This window comes from Uranotaenia lowii, unplaced genomic scaffold (genome assembly GCF_029784155.1).
Source record: "Uranotaenia lowii strain MFRU-FL unplaced genomic scaffold, ASM2978415v1 HiC_scaffold_19, whole genome shotgun sequence".
Lineage (NCBI taxonomy): Eukaryota > Metazoa > Arthropoda > Insecta > Diptera > Culicidae > Uranotaenia > Uranotaenia lowii.
In genome coordinates, this window is record NW_026597965.1 from 122159 (window position 1) to 144655 (window position 22497).

At 39.6% G+C, this 22497-nt stretch overlaps 4 protein-coding genes across 7 annotated transcripts; 1 reads left to right on the forward strand and 3 right to left on the reverse strand.

Moving 5' to 3' along the window:
* Positions 1-643: 643 nt before the first annotated feature.
* LOC129759555 (centrosome-associated zinc finger protein CP190) lies at positions 644-10163 on the reverse strand. Of its 4 annotated transcripts, none has more exons than XM_055757023.1 (4): positions 9597-10163; positions 8947-9164; positions 6143-8538; positions 644-3216 (listed from the first exon to the last, which is right to left on the reverse strand). In XM_055757023.1, exons 3-4 carry the CDS (start codon positions 8475-8477, stop codon positions 2084-2086), a joined length of 3468 nt encoding a protein of 1155 aa, XP_055612998.1. In that variant the 5' UTR covers positions 8478-8538; positions 8947-9164; positions 9597-10163; the 3' UTR covers positions 644-2083. The 4 variants fall into 4 exon arrangements, with proteins under 4 accessions (XP_055612998.1, XP_055612999.1, XP_055612997.1 ...); XM_055757024.1 differs by lacking the exon at positions 9597-10163 and adding an exon at positions 9231-9280; XM_055757022.1 differs by lacking the exon at positions 8947-9164 and having other exon boundaries at positions 9597-10162.
* Positions 10164-14166: 4003 nt separating this feature from the next.
* LOC129759553 (general transcription factor IIF subunit 1) lies at positions 14167-16333 on the reverse strand. Its single transcript, XM_055757020.1, has 4 exons — positions 16165-16333; positions 15490-16105; positions 14572-15427; positions 14167-14507 (listed from the first exon to the last, which is right to left on the reverse strand). The coding sequence occupies exons 1-4, from the start codon at positions 16177-16179 to the stop codon at positions 14297-14299; spliced, it is 1698 nt and encodes a 565-aa protein (XP_055612995.1). The 5' UTR covers positions 16180-16333; the 3' UTR covers positions 14167-14296.
* Positions 16334-17139: 806 nt separating this feature from the next.
* On the forward strand, positions 17140-21956 carry LOC129759552 (eukaryotic translation initiation factor 2-alpha kinase-like). Its single transcript, XM_055757019.1, has 3 exons — positions 17140-17642; positions 18539-21386; positions 21449-21956. Exons 1-3 carry the CDS (start codon positions 17485-17487, stop codon positions 21758-21760), a joined length of 3318 nt encoding a protein of 1105 aa, XP_055612994.1. The 5' UTR covers positions 17140-17484; the 3' UTR covers positions 21761-21956.
* LOC129759554 (28S ribosomal protein S33, mitochondrial) lies at positions 21942-22425 on the reverse strand. The gene has a single exon (XM_055757021.1). It carries the CDS (start codon positions 22315-22317, stop codon positions 21982-21984), a length of 336 nt encoding a protein of 111 aa, XP_055612996.1. The 5' UTR covers positions 22318-22425; the 3' UTR covers positions 21942-21981.
* Between the last annotated feature and the right edge of the window lie 72 nt (positions 22426-22497).

Consider the following 22497-nt stretch of genomic DNA (forward strand, 5'->3'; position numbering starts at 1 on the left):
TTGAATTGCGACACAGAACAGCTACCGGACGAGTGGAAGGATGCCCCATCTACGAGAAGGGCGACAAATTGGACTGTGAGAACTACTGAGCAATCGATGTCCTAAATACCACCTACTCCCAAATCCTACTCCGCCGCCTAACGCCACAAGCAAATATGTGGGAAGTCATCAGGTCGGCTTCATGGAGAGACAGTCTACGACGGAACAGATCTTCACATTACTGCAAATCCTCCAAAAATGCCGCAAACACCTAGTTTTACGCACCATCTATTCATCAATTTGAAAGCCGCATACGACACGATCGACCGTGACGAGCTAAGGAAAATTATGGAAGAGAACGGCTTTTCCGGGAAGCTAAACAGACTGATCAAGGCGACGATGGACGTGGAGTGGAGATAGATTCTGCATCAAAATCTGTAGACTTGCAGTGGAACATTCGACCACAAAAAAAGATGAAGGTGCAGAAACCTCAGCTATTTGCGAAGCCTTAGCTGGCGTAATGAGAAGTACTAAATAGCACCATCAACAGTGGGGATCCTAAATTTTCGCTCTAGCTTGGAACAATAAACGCTAAATTGAAAGACTTCTGAAAAAAAAAAACAAATGCTTTCGGACACTTCAATCAAAACGCTAACAACTAATGTCAAATATATATCATAGATTTATTTGCCTTTGTCAATCTCCAGTTAGCATTTCATACAGCGAACTTACACAACTAGCAAAACATCTCAATCGTTTTCCCTAGGAAGAACACCGGCCTAAGGCAAACATGAACGTATTTTTACTACGTCTACACATATTTTTTTTAATTCCTATTGAACTGAAGAAAAAAAGATAGATTTCTCTGTTCTTATGCTAAAAATTACTAACGACAAAATTATGGTCTTTTTTTTCAAGAACCACGCTGCTACAAATACAGATTAAGGGGTAATTAAATATTAGTACTTTCAGGTTTTTATGTTTATTTTTATGTAAAAAAAAATAATGTAGGTATTGTGAATTTCAAATCTTCTCTCAGAAAACAAGGGTATATATTAGGTGTTAATCAGTTGAAGCTCTTCAGCCCGAAAATTGAGGTTCCTTAATGTAAGTTTCACAAAATATAAACTAAAAACATTGCAACATTTAAATGAAATGTCATCACATTCAGTCATCATCGACGAAAATTTGTTCCTTCGTCCATGATCAGTGAATATGTTCCGTACAAGTTATGGGGCCACAAATAATGTTACCCACTTAGATTGGCAAGTAAGAAATGCGTTAGATAAAACACAAAGAAAAACAGTTGTTCTGAACACAAATTAGTATGTTTTCTAAAGCTTCAATGAATCATAACTTAAATTTATTGTGCACTGCTTATTTAAGGGTCAAGTCAACATCATTTCATTGATTCATTCTTGTTCTAGAAGTAATAGAATGCTTTTATGAGACAGTCGAACAACGCGACAAGCACAGATTTTCACTGGTTCGTACGACATTCAATGATAAGCTCTAAAGGTTCACAAGTAATAAGTAAAATAAAATTATGACAAACCTCATGTGAGAATGTTAATCTTTCAAAGTTGTGTGCTTGCATAGTATCTGAAAATAGTAGGATCTTATTGGAATCGAGGATAATGAGTTGATCCTTGATTCAAATAAAATATTTACTAAAAGAAAATCAAACATCCATAGTTTTTTTTTATAACTTCAGGTTGAAAAATATTTTCAAAAAAGTGCATACTTTATGATAATTGTTCCATTTTGTTAGTACCTATTAGCAACAAAATTGGGATTTTAAGATGAATCTATAAGAATTAAACGAATCTTTACTAGTTTTACCAAATCTCTTTCTTATTTTAATCAATAAAAACTAGCTTTAAACTGTATTATTAGTTTTATGGTCACGTCTAAGATTGATGTTTTCCTTTATGCTTATCTTTATTTTTATACACGTTGTAGAATTATGATAGAATAATAATCATAAAATTGATAATCGTCAACTTTTGATACAGTTTTTGACTATGCGCTTTTCTAAGCACATTTACTGTTATTTTACCACAAATAACGCACGACTGGAACTTAGTAATTCTGCAAGACATACTTACATATCCTCATCCTCGTCCCAGTCTCCTAGCAGGGAATTCACTACCTCTTTCTTCGATTTTGTTTTATCTTCATCTTCCTCCTTGGGTTGCTGATCATTGTCTTCTTCTTTCGCACGATCAGTGCTTTGCTCGGTTTCCTTTTCTTCAGGCTCACTTTTGCCAGTGTCCGCATCCTTGGGCGTTTCAGTTGAAGCATCCTTGTCTGTTTCCGCAGCCGTTGCCGCTTCCCCTTCTCCTTGACTGGTTTCATCCTCTTTCAGAGACGTTTCTGTTTCGCTCTCTGCAGCCATTATAACAATTTGCGTTTCACTATCATTAACGCTGCTCGCACCGCCGATACTATCATCAGCTGTGTGTTCTCCATCGCCGGTGGATGTTTCCATAGGGGTCGGTTCTTCCTTTTCCGGTTCAACGGGATCTTTATCCGGTATTTTCTCTTCAACAGGTTTGCTTTCTGTGTCTTCATCGTTAGCAGGTTTGGAATCGTTGTTCCAATCATCCAACAAATCATCAATTTCCTTGTCATTGAGACTAGGAGTCTCTGTTTTGTTTTCTGTTTTTTCACTGGTCTCTTTCGACGCTGCAGCAGGTTTGTTTGATTTTGCCACAGGTGCCTCTGCTTGTTTTTCCTCCTCTGCATTAGGTTGTTGGTTATCTTCCGTGTCCTCGGACCAGTCACCTTCCAACTCTGAAATCAGTTTCTGCTTCTCCCTTTCCTTTGCGGCCTTCTCCGCTTTCTCATCTTCATCTTCCTCTTCCACTTCATCATCTTCCTCCGCTTCAGCCTTCACTGTACGTTCGACTTGCTGCACCGATTCTTGATTGTTTTCTCCAGCTTCACCGACTTTCTCGCTGACTGCCTCGGACGGTTGGACAGAAGCTTGTGATGTTTCATCGATGTGCTGTTGCGGCTGTTCATCTTGCTCCAACGTGCTCGTCGTTGTAACGGCCAACATTCCGGAGCCGCTCTCGGTAACACCGGTCAAAACGTCACCAGCTTGGGTGTACATAAGAACTGCGTTGGGATCGTGATGGTCGGCGCTGGTAGTGATTAGATGGGATCCATCCTCCAGGGTGATACTGCTGCCACCGATGAAGTTATCGTCGTTCAGAACCATCACCACGTTGCCTGGGAGAGTTGAAAGATAGAAAATGCAATTTAGTCCAGGGTAGTTATTTTAATTTTGGTTTTTTAAACTAAACATGGCTATTTCATCATTTTTATTTTCAGTTTTGAAACATTGACAAAAATCAGGACACCGCGATGAAAAAAATCAGGATTTTTCAGGACACCATTAAATTGACGAAAATAACATGCAGCTCTGCTTAGATTGCATAGCTAAAGGACAAATACAGATGCTGAAGACGCCTCAAATTATGCAACTAAAGCAAGAAGAACTTTGCATGAAGTCAATATCGAAAAACACTATCAAGATATCAACGAGGAAGCAGACACATGTGCAAATGTTGCTCGAAACAGCTTAGCACCACCCGCTGATTTTCGAATCCCAGCTCAAGACGCTGTGCGATCCATAAAATCTGGAACATGAAGAGTATGGGAACATCGATGGCATTCAAGCCAATCATTCCTCAGGCAAAGTAAATACACACCCAACAACTACGTAGATCAGAAATGCCCATCAGACCAACGTGTTCTTACGAGGCTACGTATAGGTCATACCAGACTGACACATTCCTACCTATTCGACAAAAGCTCTGCACCGATGTGCCAGTTCTGTGGTGTATTAACAACCGTACAACACATTCTGACTGACTGCCGCGGATTTAAAGAGGCCCGAGAGGAACACAACATCAAAGGAACTGTTTTTGAAATTTTGAAAAATGAAGACTCGCAGGAAAAATCACTATTACAATTTTTGAAAAAATGTAAAATTTATGAGACACTGTAAAACTTAAACTACATTGACACGAATGCCAAAGCGTTGGTAAAGTGTCACAAATAAACAAAAAAAAAAAAAAACTATCAAGATATAATTTGAACCAAAGATTATCATCGGTAAAACCGGTTAAACTATTTTATTAAAGATTTTTTTTGATTTTCTCACCATTTAACATTAAATTTAGTAATAGTTTAGATTTTTTTCTTAAATCAGGACATTTTGAAGGTATATTTTCAAAAACCAGGACAATTCAAGCGTTTTTGAAAAATCAGGACGGCATCTCGAAAATCAGAACAAATCCTGAAAAATTAGAACACCTGACACCCCTGTATGGAACACAAACTTCATAAACGCGTGAGTTTTCAAAAGGACGTATGTCGCAAAAGTAAACAAATTGAGTTACTGTTTGCACGGTATAGTAAATTTTATTTTCTTCTGTATGAATTAACTGTTTGTACAAAAAAAAAATAATATGCCGTTAGCCAAAAAAATATACAAACGACCTATGTCATCTTTTCTCAGTGTTTTCGAAATTCTTCTTTACACCTCTTTTTGGTAAAACGACGCATCTGTCAAAACAAATAATATCGCACACACAGCAGATAGGATCGCAGCAAACCGTCGTATGCGTCAAATCAGATACGTCGGTTTTTTCACATCATTGCAGATGCGTCAGTTTTAAAATAATTATTATTTTAAAACTGACGCATCTGCAATGATGTGAAAAAACCGACGTATCTGATTTGACGCATAATGAAAACAATTTGTCCAAGCGACGAATCATAAAGGGTGTATGTAAATATTAAACTGTCACAACGACGAATCATTATGGCGTATGTGAAAAAAAAACTCAACAATACGGTGTAAAATATTTTTTTTAACAAATTCACTAGGAAACAGCAAAAAATCCAGTATGCTCAAACCTATAATTAAAACATTATTGTTTTTCCTACAGCTGCCATGATAAAACTTGATTCTAGATCAAACAGCTTTAAATAGCATTTATTTATATTAACATAATTTTGTCCCTCCTTTTTCTCAGATTTTGTCTGATGTTACATACGTCCTTTTGAAAACTCACGCTTGAACTGGAAAAAAGTTCGATTTTCTGTTAAAATGTTGTTCAACAAAAAAAAAGAGTACATTTTGTGAAATTCCAGAAGAAGCAGGTACATGTTAGAACGGGGTACATGTTGTCTTATCACATTAAGCACGGCTAAGAAATCTAAGCTAGGAAACACCGAAATTCGACAGTCTATATCGCAGAAATCGATGAACCGAATTTTACTAATTAAAAACTTTAAGTTGCCAAAAGTGTTGTGTTCAATTAGGTCAAATGTAGTTTCATTGTTAAATTTAAAACATTTCATTTAGGATCTCTACTGTTGATAGATTCCTTTACCCTCATTTCATTTTTCGGTATATATATGACTTGACTTGCGAAAGCATGTCAATCCAGCATATCCACGCACTGGGCGGCGCAACAAGTCAGTTACCAACACGTGCAATATAATGTAGCCAATGTTGCGAAAAGAGAAAAAAAAATCAATCATCACTATTTAGTCTACTGTCAGGCGCTTACTTTTTCAAGTACAAGTAATCTGAGTGGTTTTCAGTACAGTGTTACCGGGTGTTACATTTCATTCCTCGAAAAAATATTTCGACCGGAAACTATCAGTGTGATAATATTTATTGAAGTTTCTGAAACAAAAGCATAATGATCGATGCTTTCGGGAAATAACCAACATTAGTTTTTTACTCAAAACTAAATATATGTTAAGTAATATAAAGGTAACAATTCTACCGTTTTATCACTACTAGAGAAGCTTATAAAACTAATAGTTATTCAACTGTAAATTATAGGAATGGACCTTGTGTTATAATGGTTGAAAAAACTTAGAATCTGATGAAAATGGCTTACATTTTTTTGTGTATCGGATATAAAGTAATTTTAGAAATTTTTGATTCAAATTGAAATTTTAATTGCTTTTGTAATTGAGTTTGAATTCAAAATATTTGATAAAAACGAATTTCCAAAAATAATCAAATAACATAAGAATCAGATTCTTATACGCAGTAGTGCTATGTGGAAAAATTAGAAAAATAATATAAATCTAACTACACAAAAATAAAATGCTTAAAACATTAATTTACCGTTTCCGCTGTTCTGTAGCTGTGACATAATCTCCTCCTTCTGGCTTTGGGTCAGCTGTAGCTCGGTGCCGTCTTCGGTGATCAGTTTGGTAAGCTGGTCAGCTCCGCCCGATGATTCGCCGTGCACCGATGCCAGCTGGTGCTCGACGTACTGAGCTCCCTGGAAGTTCGAATCTTCGATCACTACCCCTGAGCTGTCTACCAGCCCCAAGCTGGTGGCAATGCCGGACGCCACATTGCTCAGGGCTTCCGCTTCCGACGACGGCTCGAGAGTAATCTGCTGAATCTGCAGTGACGATTTGCCACCGATTTGCGATATGGTTTGCACCTGGCTGGGATCAATGACAAATGGAATCGTACCGCTAGCCGCTAGGCTGATATTAGAAATGATTTTGATTTTTTCCGATCCACTGGAGCCGTGGGCTGTCATCATTTGTTCTTCCTCTCCCATATGGTACTCCTCGTCGGAGAAATCGATGACTCCATCTTCCCGGGCTCGGTCTTTGTGTAGGCTCTTCATGTGCTCGTACAGCTCAATTTCTTTAGCGAACACCTTGTTGCAGTAAATGCACTGCTGCAAGTCTCCACGTTGATGATTTTCGTCTTCATGTTTCTGCAAAGCGCTGGCATTGATAGCTACGTGGCCACACTCTGAGCAGGTGGGGAATTTCACCGTGGATTTGATATTGTGCTCTGTCAACCAATGGTAGAACAGATGGGGATTGCGCTGCTCTGCCTTCCAGCCGCAATGCTCACAGATGCGAGCGTCGATCTTTTCCTTGTGCTTCACAATCAAGTGATTACGGAAGGCTTTGTAGTTTGGAATACTGATTGGCCTTCCACCAACTCCGCAGCGTAAGCATAGCCATGGTCCGGTCATGTTCTCGGCACCTTTCGCAATCAAGGCATGCATTGTTTTGGAATCTATTTTCTTGGGGCCCGGTGTCGACGACGCGATCGGTGCCCGTTGAATCGAATCTGTTGCCTTGCGAATCATCGCTGCATCTGATTTGAGAGGTGTTGCAGTGTTCACCTGTACCTTATGTGTAGCTGGTCCCGCTTGAGCTGTTGGTGAAGTTTTCTGCATAATTTTCAATTTGATATTTTTGTTCTTTTTCACCAAGTGTGGATATTTTTTTAGTACTTCACTGATAATTTTGGCGTGGTCAACGTTACCGGACTCATCTTTTACAGTGATTTGTTTGATGGCAGCTGCCGTTCCGGGTGAGGTCGCTTCTTGTTTTATGATAATTTGCTTACCTGGAGAACCGTAGGATTTGGGACTTGTTTTGATAGCCTGTTGCTGTTGTTCATCTTCCTCCACGAATCGAGTATCGTCTTCTAAACCGGGTGAATCGTCATCCTCGGTTGCAATCTGACTGCGGAGGCGAGCAGCTTCGGTAAATTCTTTTACTTCATCTAGGTTCGGCTTTTTGGCCGTTGGACCTGCAATAGCATTACTAGCGGGTCTCTTCATTACATTTATGTTAGTGTAACCTTTCCGTAACTTTTCGAATGGAGATGTTTCTTCCTCCTTCTTAATCTGATCAGCGGTTACTAGTGGCCTGCTTTCGTAGGACATGTCCTCAAACGCGCCTTCAAAACCATCCGAAGTGATAGCGGTATCGTCAAAACGCGAAGGTCCTGCAGGTGTTTCTCTGGATACTGCATATTTAGCCATAAGCTGTTGTGGTTCAGGAATGCTGACCGTTTTATTGGGTGAATATTGCTTATTCGAAACTGGCACAATTGTCGTCTGGCGATGAACAACAGGTCTGGATTGCTGTTGTATGCCACGATTACCCACCGTAGCACCACCACGACCCGCTACACCGTAACTACGTTGCACGGTGGATGCATTGAAGTTGCTTCTTATTCCTGTTCCTGGACCACGTGGAGCTTGCTTGTTCAACAGAATTGGCTGTTTACCTTGAAAAGCCATCCGATTAGTAGTTTGTTTGTGAGCTTCCAACAACTTCAACAGAACTGTCATATTCATATCCCGAGCCGTTTTTAATAGCTTCTCATAAATGCTGTACTGAAACTCCAACGTACCTGTGTACATGAAATTCACAATCGGAACTATAACGTCGGCTTGCAAATCGAGCGGCATGATCAACACATCGTCATACATTTCGCAGGTATTTTCCAGCATGTTGAAATAGTCCGTACAGGCACTCAGCACCAATCGGTGCACTTTGAGTTGCGAATTGTCATTGAATTGGAGCGTCAAATCGCAATGGTCGGTTTTGTTGAAAAAGTTTTGCAGTTTCTGCAGGAAGAACACTCCCCAATTATCCACCTTGACGGATTTGGTTTCCGTTATACGCGTCATTCTGGTACTGGGTATCTATATACTCTGATCGACTATCCAATGTTCCTCGTCTGCATCAGATCTTTAAAAAAAGGGAAAAGAAGCAACAAATTAATTCATGAAGCAATTTGTGGTATGTATTCTGTTGAGATAATTCCACAGAAATATTATTAAAATTGTAAATTTCAAATAAGTTGAAGATTTTCGGTACTTAATCAAAACAACTGCCGTTGAATGAAGAAAAATGAGATGCCTTAATAGGTGATTTTGCAATTACAAATAAACAACGTCCAAGAAAGGTAACGAAATAAAAATTTACTTTCTAAAAAAGCAAATCAAATAAAATGGTCAACCAATTTGAAACATTCTTGTCTTGCATAACGTGGAAACCAAATGTAACGCATTTTTTGTTGATCCGGCTATTCCAAAATTGTTTAATTGCGAGTTGATTATGAAATTTTCTATGGAAAATTTACTGTGTTGTACAAACCGGACCATTTACAGGCTTGAATGAAGATTTATAATCCTTTTCTTCGTAAAGTTTGAATACGAATTTCCAATATCTTCTAACTTTCATCCAACATTTGGTTGAAATTTTGGGCTCACTGTTTTAACTAAATTCCTCTTTCGGTAAAAGTATGGCTTTGGAATCCAGGTTGAGGCACAATTTCGGTAGGATATTGACAAGTATTGAAGGCTTATCACCATCTGCAATGAAGAAGTACGTTTTAATCATAAAATTCATAAAATAAAATGATATCCTGTAACATTTACAAAATTTTAACAGAACTACAATAACATTACTTGTTTACTAGTTTAACTTATACGCTCACGAAACATTTTGGGAACGTAATCATACCAACCAATACATTTTGAAAAAGTATTCATTCAGAAAATAAACTTTTTTTTTCTGGTTTTCCTATTTTAAGAAGGATGTTTAATAAGTTTGAAATCTTTGAAATACACCATAAAATACATCATGTTCTTCCGAGCTTGAGACCTTTTGAAAACTTACCCACCCAACTCGTAAAGCAATCCAACACAAACAAACGTTTTATTCACACCAATAACCCGCGGAAGGCAAAATACGATCTCGAGCTATTTAATTTGTTTTGTCAGATAGGAAAATATTAACTTTACCTGATTAATCCTTGACAAAAACGTGGGACCACTATTCCGGATCTCTTCAGTATTCACTTCCTCAGATTTTCACGACCATAGACCACTGATTTCCAACAGAAAAACCCAAATTCCCCCACGCATCTAGAAAGTACTTCTTCGATATGCAATCTCACACCCGTTCGTCCAATGTCCGTGGCACTGAAGGAAGAGCAGCAGTGACGCGACGCGATTTCCACAAACCCGCTACCCCGAATCGGGGGCGATCTAACTTCCGACGGAATCCGGTTATCAGAAACAACCCCGACGACCGTTACTCGTGTTTAAAAGGACTTCGGCACCACCTTCCAGGTACCGCCGGGCTCGAATTCGAAACTCTAGCGAAAAATCCTATGAAATAGTATCCACAAGCACAAATTTTTGAGCTACACCGCCGTAGATGTCGCACAGCTAAACTCGGCTAAACTTTCGCTGGCACTTTACCAAGATGGCGACCGCTGCTGAGTGATGAATGCGGCGATGATGGCGGCCGCTCGCTGCTGCCCTCGATTCAATCAAATTTTACGGGAAAGCTTTTCTGTCCGACCGAGAGACACGAGAGCAGACAACGCAACGGTGTGAAAAGTTGTGTGCAAGTTTCTATCGATTTTCCTGATTTTCTTGTGGCTCTGCCAAAATTGGAGAGCGTGAGTGTGAGAGAGCGAGAAAAATTCGAACGTTGCGTGACAATTTGGAGCAAGCTTTCAACGAAAGCTAAAGCTCGCAAAGTTTCGTTTCTCTCGAGTGAAAATTCTCCCGAAAGCCCCGACAGTTGATTTTTCTGAACTTTCAGAGGCAGCGCAGTGTTCAGTGGGGCTGCTCAATATATTGTATCATAATAATAAAGAAAAGTTGATAGAAAAAAATAAAAACACAAACAATTTTAAACATCCAATTTGGAAGTGGTGAAAAAATCATTTGATATTTTCTGAACGAAAACAATGGCGTTTGTGATTTTGACTGAAAGATGTTTTTGAAAAAATTGAAATCTGCATTTAGACTGGAGTAGGTACTCTGGAATCAAATTTAGAACCAGAAACGAAATCAAAATGCATTCGTATTGAAAATCAAAACCAGAAACTTTTAGAGTTAAAGAATTCATAATAAAAATTTCGATTCAAATTTATCTGTTATGAATCACAAATCAAAGTAGAATATCAATATTCCTACACCGAAAAAACTATTCACATGACCGCTACGTGAAAATGTACATGGATTTTTGCCACCCTGAAAATCATGTGGAATCTACGTGAATTTCAGGTAGCAAACAGAGCCCGCGTAGCGAGCAGAATTCACGTAATTTCCATGTGAGTTCCACTTGAAGCGTACGTAGAAACAATTCGTTCTGTTACATGAAATTCACGTAGATTTCATATTGATATGAACGTAGTGGATGTTTTATTTCGCCTATTAAATAAAAAAAATGTTTTAATTTTGCAGGGAGTTTTATTATGTCGATTTAATTTTATAACACGAAGCACATACTTCTTATTTCTACTTTAACACTTAAACTACACATATACACTTCACATAATCACTAAAACATCGTCGATGAAATGACATTTTGCGGATGAGCCGCGTTGCTGGCCGTCCTATCGACCCCGTATCCGAATCCTGTGTAAATAGTAAAAGAATAAAACAACAAAGACACAATGAAATAATTACTATGGACTTACGAAAAATCAGCGTTTGGATGCCCCAGAATTTATCTATCTTCCAGATCCAGCACCAACTGTTGGATCCGGCGACATATTGAAAACTGTTTTCATCCACATAGATGCTACGTGAAAATTCTTTTCTGAGTTACGTGAATATCACATAGAATGCACCAAACGCCTTTGTACTTGGCGGATCACTGGATTTTCACGTAAATTAAATGTGTCTTAGTTTTGACAACAAAGGGCTATGTGATTTTCACGTACAGATCAAATGAATTTGTGTTAGCTTTTAAGTGATTCACGTAAATCATAGAAAAATTCACGTAATGAGTGTCTACGTGAAAATCCAGGTAAATTTAAAGTTTCCTTTTCGGATGAGTGTAAACGCGCAAATCAGAGGGGCAGGCGTGTCAAACTTTTGATCGCTCAAACCACTCAACAAGTGCCGAAGATTTTATCATCAGCCATCATTAAACTTTCTTTTATTGAGAACCCTAAACAAATTGTGCCGTTTAGGGCACGAATTGTACGGTTAAAAGCCATTACCACAAAAAAATTGTGCTAGTGTCCCCCATGTTTCGACACACTGAAAATCGAAAATACCCAAACTTGAGAACTGCCACCCGCCAAACCTAAGTTCAAGATTGACAACTTAAGTTTGTGAAAAAATCACAGCTTGCCAATAAGCCAAACTTGTCCTTCAAGCGGAGAACTGTTTTTTTGGGGGGTTTTTGTTGTAAGCGCATCTGATTCTGTTACCTCCATCGTGGCAGATTTAGGTTTGGGGGGTAAGTTCAAAGCGAAGAACTGTTTTTTTGGGGGATAACTTTTATTCCCGCTTCATTCGCAGAAAGTCTCGCATATACGATGATGTAGCTGCCTTTCTCAACAACTCTTTGGTGGTCGAGCGGTTAGCATCCTGAGATGGTAATCGCAGAGCCATTGCACACGCAGAGAAAACTTGGATTTTGATACAAAACAAAACTGACTTTGAATCAAAAAATTCATTTTTTGGAACCAAACTCTTGTTTTCTTTGAATCAATGAATTATGGTTTTGATTCAAATAAATAATTTTTGAAAGAAAGAATAAATTTTTTGAATCAAATAATTTTGGACTTTGATTTTAAAGAAATTCTTTGATTTAAAAGACATTTGTTCAATTGCATATTTCTTTTGCAACAAAGTAAATTTTCTTTTAACCAAAGAAAAATGCTTTCGAAGGAAAGGAATAATTTCTTTAAATAAAAACTTCAAACTTAGAGTTATTTTGGATTGAGCAAGATGAGTAAAACAGAAAAATAGAATTGAGTTTGGTAGAATGTGTTAAAAATCTAAACCAGTTAATCAGAGTTAGCTAAGGAGAATTCAGGATGAAGAATGGTAAGCGTATCCGTTAATAAAAAAGGGAATATTTAAGAATTTCTATAAGCGCTTGCATTGTTACAGGACCACTGCTGATTCCACCCGAAATTCAGCGGTTAGTTTATCTTCGGCCCGATCTTCAGCGGCAACCACCAGTCGGATAGCGAGGAAAGCCAGCAACGAGACTTGCTTCCGGAAGTCAGCTCACGAAGAAATGCCTCTACGCCAGACTGGTAAACTTTGTCACCGAAATTTAGGATCGGATCATTCAATTATTTATATAGTGAACAAGTGTTTTTTTTAAGTTCGTGAATAAAAAAGAATTAAAATTTTATATTTTTCTTTTTATTTTTTAAAATTCCTAATAGGAACTTCGGAACAACTGAAAATATTTCTTCCAATTGGAATAAATGGGAAAGAGTTCAATAAATGAATGCTTTTAAATCTAAATCTATGTTACATTGTAGCAAACGAAAACAACTTTGTATCAAATGAAACTGTTTTTTGTTTCAAAGGATTAGAATTTTGATTCAAAGATTTTTCAAAAGAAAAATTCTTCGAAACAAAGAAAAATTCATTTGAACCAAACGAATTTTTATTTATCCCAAAATCAAAGGAAAAAATCCTTTGTTTTTGCGGCACTTTCCTTTGAAATAAAAAATCTTTTCGCTGCGTGATCTTTTTAAATCTAAATCTAAATAACATTGTGGCGAACGAAAATAACTTTGTATCAAATGAAACTGTTTTTTGTTTCAAAGTATTAAGATTTTGATTCAAAGATTTTTCAAAAGAAAAATTCTTTAAAACAAAGGAAAATGCTTTTGAACCAAAAGAATTTTTATTTGTCCCAAAACCAAAGGAAAAAATCCTTTGTTTTTGCGGCACTTTCCTTTGAAATAAAAAACTTTTTCGCTGCGTGCAGGTATGGGTGTGATTCCCGAACCTGCAGTATTTTTTTTTTATTTTGATTTCCATTTTATTGCGGTATCAGATTTTGGGGGATGAGTTCTCCTTTAAGAGCTTGACTTTGGGTTATGCCACCAATAGCCAAACCTGTAGGGAGGGAGTTTCATTCGGGTTGGCGGGGAAAGTTCTCAAGTTTGGGTATTTTTGAGGTTCAGTGCAGTGCATCATTACTTTGATGATTATATTGAACTTATTTTTTAACGTACTTTGGAAATAACTTGACTTCAAAACGCCTGAACATAGGCAACAATTTAGTTGTACACAAGAACTTGTGTAGAAGCAAGATTGCCAGCCCTTGAGTGCAAGCTTGAAAAGCATTGTATTCAAGAGCTTACAACTTGTATTCAAGTTCTTTAACACAATTATATTAAGCCTATTTTCAGGCGTAAAAGCTCCTCACAGCTATTCTGATTAACTAAAAAGTTTGTAGCTAAAAAATTTTTGCAAAATTATTAAAGTAAAATTTAATAATAATTCTTCAATCGATGGGAATTTCTCTATCTCTATTTTTCTATATGTACAGGTTTTGCTTTCTCAAGTTTCCAGGTATTGACAAAAATACCAATTTGACTAAAAATGATTTAATCAACAGATCAAGAATTGATAATGGATAATTACGTTCTTAAAATATTTTTATAAAGGAAAACGAAAATCACCGTTCTCTGGGCGAACCGAACCCCACACGGATGTCAACCTTATTTGGGCACCTTGATACTCAGGTACATCTTGCCCTGGATGGTCTGCTTGACCGGGTTAATCTTCTTGAGGATGGCAGTCATTGTCTCCACCAGCTTGTCGCTCGAGACTCCCGTCTTTTTGTTCTTGAACTTGGTCAACAATTCGGTCGTGGTCATTGGCTTACGCATCAGATATCGCCGCACCGCCTCCTCCGTAATACCGTAGTCACTAGATTAGGGTTTAGAAAATTTTCGTTATAAATACGTTTGAAAAATGCTATCAAAATACTCACTCTTTGCTGCTGGAGCTAACGAGACCAGTAAAAGTTGGTGGCAAATCCATCTTGGCCTTCTTGGCCGGGGTCGACATCGGACTATTGCTGTTGTCCGATCCGGTTAGATCGGCTGTAGGCATATTTGAACCTGCCATTTTACGTTTATTATTTTCCAACTGGGACATGCTCGGGGAAGCGGATCGGGAATTGTTGGCACTTGATAGATTGGAACCATGGGAGCCTTCCTTGTCCTTCTTGTGTTTTTTCTTCTGTTTCGAGTTACTGTTATCTCCATCGGAGTCGGAGCTATCCGAACTGGAACCACTGGAGGATTCTTTTTTGTCATTCTCGTTCTTCTTCTTCTTCTTGCTTTTCTTCTTTTTCTTCGATTCCTTCGACTCTTTCTCTTTAGCTTCCTTTTCTTTTTCCTTTGATTTGGCAGCCTTTTCTTCGTCCTTCTTATTCTCTTCCTCGTCCGATTTCTTTTCCTCCTCATCAGATTCTTCGTCCGATGTTAACAACTTTCGCAAGGCGTCTTCTTCCGCCACCGACTTGAGTTCTTTGTTGGCCTTAGCCTCCGGTTCCGACTCATCTTCGGACGAATCGGAAATATAATCCAACTCTCGGCCTTCCTCGTCACCATCGTCCGATTCCTCAAAGGCCTCCTCGTCCACGTCTCGCTTTTTCTTCTTGTTGTCTGCCAATGTTTTCTTGTTTTTGGCTTTTTTCTTCTCGGCCTCGTCGTCGCTGTCTTTTTCCTTCGTTTTACCATCTCCATCGTCATCGGACGAACTCATCTCATCCGAGTCGATCCATTCGTCCATGTCACTGATTTTCAGATCCGCACCTTTGCCACCCTTGCCGCCTTTTTTACCTGAAATGATTAAGTTCAGAAAATTATCTCAACCAAAACTGTAACCGAAACTGATAACTTACCCTTAGTCTCTTCCTGTTCCTCCGCGTTATCTTCGTCGCCTTTCAAGCGTTTCCGCAACATCATGGCAAAATAGTTCATAACTTTCTTCCGCTGCCCAAAGGCTTCCTCTGCTTCCTCGGCCGAGAGGGCCTTGTACCGTTGAATGGGCTGGAAGTTGTACCACTCATGCAGCGGGTACGCTTCGATAGCACCATCCGGAGCGTGAGTAAACACATAAAACGCGGCATTTTCTCCAACGCCTCCCTCCCGAATGCCTCGGAATTTTTTCCCATCTTTCTTGCCACCGGTTTTCAAAATCCACGGTTGAGCTTCCGGTCTGTACTTTTTAGCGATAATACCGTACCGCTTGCGACGGGCTTCCTCCCTCAAATCCCGGTTGAACTCGGAACCCGCACCAAATTTGGGCATATCCTCATCGAAGCCCTTGAACTCTTTGAGGTTGTTTTCCCGTTCCATTTTTACCGTGCGCCACTGCGTAAAATCCACATTTAGGGTCGCGTTATACCGCATAACGTGGTACTTCTTTTTCATGTTCTTCGGAACCCGTATGGTGAACTCTTGAACCGACACCGGAGCAGCGCCGGAAGAGCTCGGTCCACTTCCGGACGGGTGATTCTGAAAAAAAAAAGTTGCCCTGTTTTCTAAGCTTAAATGAATTAAATTTTTGAACTTACCGGAGGTGCGCTCATTGCAGACAATGGCCAATGAGCTGCTCGTGATTTTTAAAGCTTTTGTTGGTGAATTTTTACTGTTAAACACTCGATATTGGAACAATATTCCTTCAGAATGATGACGGAACCAAAAAGACTTCGACAGGTAAAAAGCGGTTTTCTCCTGGGATTGGTCAATCAGGCAGACATTGCGTTCGGTATAAGCTGGCTTTTTCTACACGCTAGACAACTTCAAAACATTTTAGTTAAAAAATAAACACTATAAGATATAGTTCATCTACGTGGGTTTACTCATTTTCGATTGTTCACGAAAACCTTTAAACGGATTTGAAAAATATATTGCTATCTACATTGAAAGTTTGGTTCCGTGCAATGTTTTACAGTCGCGAGCGGTAACGGCCGTTATCCGTGCAAAATTTCGCAAATGCGAAGCGAACTGCGGTGGTGACGTTTTCTAACCCAACAACCTATAGAAAATGTTTAACGGCGTGTTCGTAAACTGATTTGTTTGGGTGATGTATCGATTTGTTTGGTAGATGTCAAATCACCTTCCAATGCTTTTGCATACAGTTTGTTTAATTTACGAACGCCAGCAGTTCTTATAGTTTTGGAGCGAAGAAAAAAGATGAGAAAAGAAGAAATTTTATTTGTCTCAGAACCAAATTAAGTAATTTTCCTTTGTTTGGCGACTAAACGAAGGAAAATTCCTTTGTCCTAAAAAACTTTTTCGCTGCGTTCACACAAACTTAACGTGCAAGACCGATAGGTTCCTCCGTTCAAGGTTGCCAAAATAATAAATTAAATTTTATATTCAATTTTCTGTTTTTAAAACACGAGCACATATATGGAAGAAAAATATTTCAAAAGATAACACGAAATAACGACATTATGGCAACCAGTTCACAAGTTTATATGAACCGCTTTGTCGGCACAATCGAACAATACCACTCGAAAGTTTTGACAGCTCCAGGTTGGAGTGTTTTCCGTGTTTTTCTCGTTCGGTTCGCAACTTGCACCATAATCGTTTTTCCGCTGATTCTAGAAGCGAACGTATTTTCATCACGCAAATTAGATCGGAAAATTCCAGCCTTCCGCCGAGTTAGAACCGTCGCAAAGGTTCCCCGTACGGGTGTGCTTCCTATTTGCCAGCAGTGTGTGATATGTTTGACTGCGCTCGAGAGCAATCTCGATCGACTATTAGCAAATCCGATGAAGCTCCCAGAAGTTCCAACAGTATCTTCCCTGTTGGAATTTTCTCCCTTGCCTAGTTGTCTAGCATAAAAATATAAAAATAGAACGAAGTTATCGGAAAACCGGGCTGCGATGGCTACGTTGTCCACGCTGATTGGATTTCTGGTGGCGATTGTGGTCATTCTGCTGGGATGTTGCACCAACCGTTTCGTGCGTACCGAAATGGTCGAGGGAACGGAACCACCGGCCAAGATTTATTACTGCGATGAGGGACGTGATGTTAGCGATCGGTGAGTTTTTTTTCCTTGATATGACGTGTTATTTATTTGTTTGCTTCTGTCGGGGAACGCTACTATCTCCATTATCTCATACTTCAAGCTCAAGGTTGAACACAATTTTCTTTGGAGATTCTCTTTTTTACCTTTACCTTATTTTCTGGAAGATGCATTCATGATGCTTCATGTTGAAGCATGATTGCATCATGCTCGGGCGTGCTTTTTTTTAAATTTTCTCTAAACATTAGGATAACTTAAAAAGCTTTTTCGATAATTATTGCCTCAATAACTATTCCTCCTAAACCAGCTATTTTTTGTATACTCAATTTAGGTAATTTGTAGGGAAATCCGTCAGAAATAAACGGTTGATTAGGTAATTATGTATTTTCTTTTCGATTCTTTGAAAAAGATTTGAAGAATGGAGGAAGGTTTGGAGCGTATTTTCTATTAAAATGGCTTCAATACCTTTACCTTCATAAATAACCAGTTTATGATAAAAACCTATGCATAAGATTGTCTTATTTATTCAAAATCAGATTAAAACAGTTTGATTAGGGATGGAAATACAATATTCAAATTAAAACTCATCGCCTTCAAGATAGACCAACACGTTAAAATTCAGCAATCCATCTGTTTAAATACTATAGACTAGTTGAAGGTAAATCTTCCAAAGTAAAAATACAATCACGACGCAATACTTTTTTTTTTTAATTTTAAAAACGCTGTGACACTACATACGTTATTTATTTCCTTTTTTGGAAAATTTCAAGGGGGAGGTAACAAAATAAGAATTTGATATTTGATCAGGCCCCATAGGAAATATGTACACCTATATTGTGGACTTTCTAATTTTATTCGATTCATTCAAAAGTTAAAACTTACATATCATTAAATCTTATATTCAATTTCAGATTACTTTACGTCACCACACTGGATGGACGACTTTCTGCGTTGGATCTCACAGATCAGGGTAAATTACGGTGGAGCGTGGCAACTGGACCCGGACCGCTTCTATCTTCCAGCATCCATCGGTTGGAGCTGACCAACAACGGCAAATGGGTCCGCATGATTCCCTCCCTCAATGGGGGACTGTACAAGTTCGATGGCGATACGGTGGAACCGATTCCGTTCAGCGCCGATGATCTGCTGAAATCATCGTTCAAATTTTCCGACGATCTGGTAATTTCCGGTGGCAAGGAAACGCGCAGTTACGGGATTTCTTCCAAGACCGGGCAGGTTTTGTACGAATGTACCATGGCCGGGTGTCGGAATGCCACGGAAATTGAAAATGATTCGGCCAAGAATGGTCCCCCGAGGGAGGAAGTGGTTATGGAGCACGACCCACTCTTGGATGACGTTATTGTTGTTCGAAGACAGACTCAGACTGTTAGGGCTGTTGAGTCGAGGACAGGAAATGAACGTTGGAATTTTAGCATCGGGCAACATGAGTTGGAGATGTTGAAGAACGAAAATTGCCAGGGCAGTACCAAGGATACCTTGGATCCGACTATTTTGAATTTGGAATTGAAGGTTGTTATACCGGAGGGAATAATTTGTGCGGTCAGACGTTCCGAACCAAATGTTGTGATTTGGAAGTATAAATTTGAACATCCGATTGTGAGCGCATGGAGAGCAAAGAACAAAAACGAAATTATGAGCATAGATTTGTTTAGTGGCGCTGATTGGTTATGGAATAATCAGCCTTCAAGACAGGATTTTCAGGAACGAAATGGAATGGTCAATCCATCGATATATTTGGGAATGCACCGAAAGCAATTGTATATACAGGAATCAACAGCTCTAGTCGTTCAGCATAAAACAAGCGCCCAGGATTTTTTGCTGACCGATGATCAAAAGGTTATGGTTATACCCTGGAAGCCATATCCTGCTCGTCCACGGGTTGCAGGCTTTTTAACGGATGGTAGCGAAACGATGCAAGAAGAAGATTCCAAATATGCCGAATCAACTGCAATAGCTCGTTCAGTCCTGTACCAATCGAACTACGTGAACGGCGATGGGTTCTTCCTTTACACTCCAGTGGACGAAAAACAACTTTGTTCCAACGATACTGAAACACCGGCCATCGCAGGTCGAAATGAAAGTTCTATATTCGATTTCGCAATGGATCCGGATGCTCCGGTAAAAGTGATAATAATATCCATTTGGTACTGGTGGAAGGAGATTCTGGTTATTTCGGTTACGACTGCATTCATTTTGAATTTTATGCTACGTTTCAAAAACGAAAAAGAAGTTGTGGTGTTTGTCGAGCGACAAGTACCTGTCCCAATAGCTGAAGAAGCGACAGAGGAAACGCCGGTTGCTCCCTTGGGAATAATGCGAAACGCATCACGTAGCTTGTCTGAGTCGAATGGAGAAAACTTCGTATCCCGCTTCCAAGAAGAATATGATATGGTTCAATGCTTGGGAAAAGGTGGTTTTGGAGTAGTTTTTGAGGTCCGAAACAAGCTTGACGATTGTCATTATGCAATAAAACGAGTTGTCTTGCCAAACAAACAGGAATCGAAAGATCGTGTTATGAGAGAAGTTAAAACTTTAGCGCATTGTGAACACAACAATATTGTCCGATACTTTTATGCGTGGACAGAAACTCCTCCTCCTGGTTGGCAGGAGCATCAAGATAAAATCTGGATCGAAAGAAATTGTTTGTCGACATCGATTGACATTGAAAGTCCAACAAGGACCAGCCCGACTGACTCACGATTCAACAACAAGAATGAAATTTTCAAAGACTTTAATAAAAAACAACATTCCAGTCAGCTTCAGGGACCATGGCTAACTAAATTTTCGGAACCTAGTTTCTCCGTATCAGCCCCGATAGCTGATGATGAATCAGACAGTTGCTCATTCATTCAGTTCAAAGCGGACGCAAATCGGTCTATGCGAAGCGAAACGGATGACGATTCATTCCAGATAGAATTCAAAAATGATCAAACCGACCATGGAACGAACGGCGATTCAGTCGATATTGTGTTTCAGGAACCTTCCCAAGACAAACAGAAAACATCCAAGAACCATCACGTTATATCAATCCAGGAAACGTCGCAGTCGATGGTGCGACGAAACCGCCATAAGCGACCGCTTTCCCTTGATCTCACCAGTAACAGCCGAGTCAGTCGGTCTCGGCGGCTGCTGGACATTACTCATAATAGTCACATGACGGAAAGCATCAGCGCAGTTGCCAGTTCAGTCGGCACCAGTACGGTGAGCAACAAGATCTACCTTTACATCCAGATGCAGTTGTGCCAGAAACAGTCACTCAAAGAGTGGCTTACGCTGAACGATCTGTCCGTTCGACAAGACAGTATCATTCCAATTTTCGAGCAAATTGTTGACGCAGTGGAATATGTCCATTTGAAGGGGCTGATCCATCGGGACCTGAAACCGAGCAATATATTTTTCTCCTTAGATGGACGGGTTAAGATCGGTGACTTTGGCCTGGTGACCGATTCAAGCGACTTGGCTTACGATAGTGAAAACAACCTTCCGCCGGGAGTCATTTTGGGTGGACAGGTGGCAGCCAAAGAAAGACATACACGGCAGGTGGGTACCCATCTGTACATGTCCCCGGAACAGCAGAAGGGTTTGCTGTACGACTACAAAGTCGACATCTATTCGTTGGGATTAATTTTGTTTGAGCTGCTGGTTAGCTTCGGCACCGAAATGGAACGCATTTGCACCCTGAAAGACGTGCGCAGGAACAAATTCCCCGACGATTTCGAAGAAAAGTATCCTAATGAGGTAAGTAAAAAGTTTGTTTTATAATGCAATTGAAATTCAAATTTCGTTCATCTTTCTTACAGTACAAACTTTTACAACTTATGCTAGCTGAAAAACCTTGCAATAGGCCAACCACCTTCGGCATCAAAGCAAGGCCACCGTTGAAACGAATTCCATCGAAGGGAACTCAGTTGAACAAAGCGATCATTCCGGCCGCAGTTCGTGAAAATGGAAGCAGCGCATCGACCGACAATCTGCCCCAGTGTGTGGACCAGAGCTCATCTGAGGATTGGCATTTCGAGCTGCCTCCCCGTCGGAAGGATAGCCGAACCTTCAACACTAACACCCCGGCAACCACTTCCGGTTCCAGCTCCGGTAGTACCGTTTTCTTCTGAACTGACATGCAAGAACTGGATAAATCGAGCATTCTACCTTCTCTACGTTAGTGTCATACAGGCTAAAATATAACGTTGTTTCATTTCCTAACCCAAGTATTAAAACAGTCGCTAGGAAGAGATTCCTAAAGTAAGGGTTGTAATACTTACTACTTACGTGAAATTAGAGAACAAATAAAAATGTTTTAAAAACCAACCAGCGTTTTATTTACCCTCTAAACTTATTTCTTGGACCGCTTACCCTCGCCCTTCTTGGGGGGAGCCTTTCCTCGAAGCGCCCGCAATCGTTTCATTTCCTCCTTGAAGTCCTGATGTTCGTCCCGGAACAGACCGTACTCGCGTAGCTTCATGGCCAGCAGATGTGTTTCCACGTGCCTGGGGTACCAATTGACGACGTAATCCCGGCACTGGATCGGCTCTTCGCTGAACATTTTCACCACCTTCAACGATTGTGAGTTTGTCGGTCGCGTAACTTCTCCGAAAATCCGATTCGATAAGTGATTCATCCGTCGGGCGTACGTAGTGGGGAGATTTATGAGTTGCTTGTACTTGGACATGGTTTCGGTGAAGTAATTCTGCTGGACAACCCGGATAAAAACCGTTCGCGAATAATTGTGTAACGAAAAACGATCAGGCACGCAAGAAGCAGAACAAAACAAAAAACTGTCAAAACTACGTGCACGATAAACTTGAAATGATTTTAATTTGGTTAAAATCTTGTGTGTACACGGTAACCA

Coding starts and splice junctions, on each gene's coding strand:
- LOC129759555 (XM_055757023.1), bottom strand. CDS start 8,477: ATGACGCGTATAACGGAAACCAAATCCGTCAAGGTGGATAATTGGGGA. Junction 3,217..6,142: donor GCTACAGAACAGCGGAAACG/GTAAATTAATGT, acceptor CAACTCTCCCAG/GCAACGTGGTGATGGTTCTG.
- LOC129759552 (XM_055757019.1), top strand. CDS start 17,485: ATGGCTACGTTGTCCACGCTGATTGGATTTCTGGTGGCGATTGTGGTC. Junction 17,643..18,538: donor GGACGTGATGTTAGCGATCG/GTGAGTTTTTTT, acceptor ATTCAATTTCAG/ATTACTTTACGTCACCACAC. Junction 21,387..21,448: donor AAGAAAAGTATCCTAATGAG/GTAAGTAAAAAG, acceptor TCTTTCTTACAG/TACAAACTTTTACAACTTAT.
- LOC129759553 (XM_055757020.1), bottom strand. Junction 15,428..15,489: donor GGAACAGGAAGAGACTAAGG/GTAAGTTATCAG, acceptor TAATCATTTCAG/GTAAAAAAGGCGGCAAGGGT. Junction 14,508..14,571: donor GTTAGCTCCAGCAGCAAAGA/GTGAGTATTTTG, acceptor ACCCTAATCTAG/TGACTACGGTATTACGGAGG.
- LOC129759554 (XM_055757021.1), bottom strand. CDS start 22,317: ATGTCCAAGTACAAGCAACTCATAAATCTCCCCACTACGTACGCCCGA.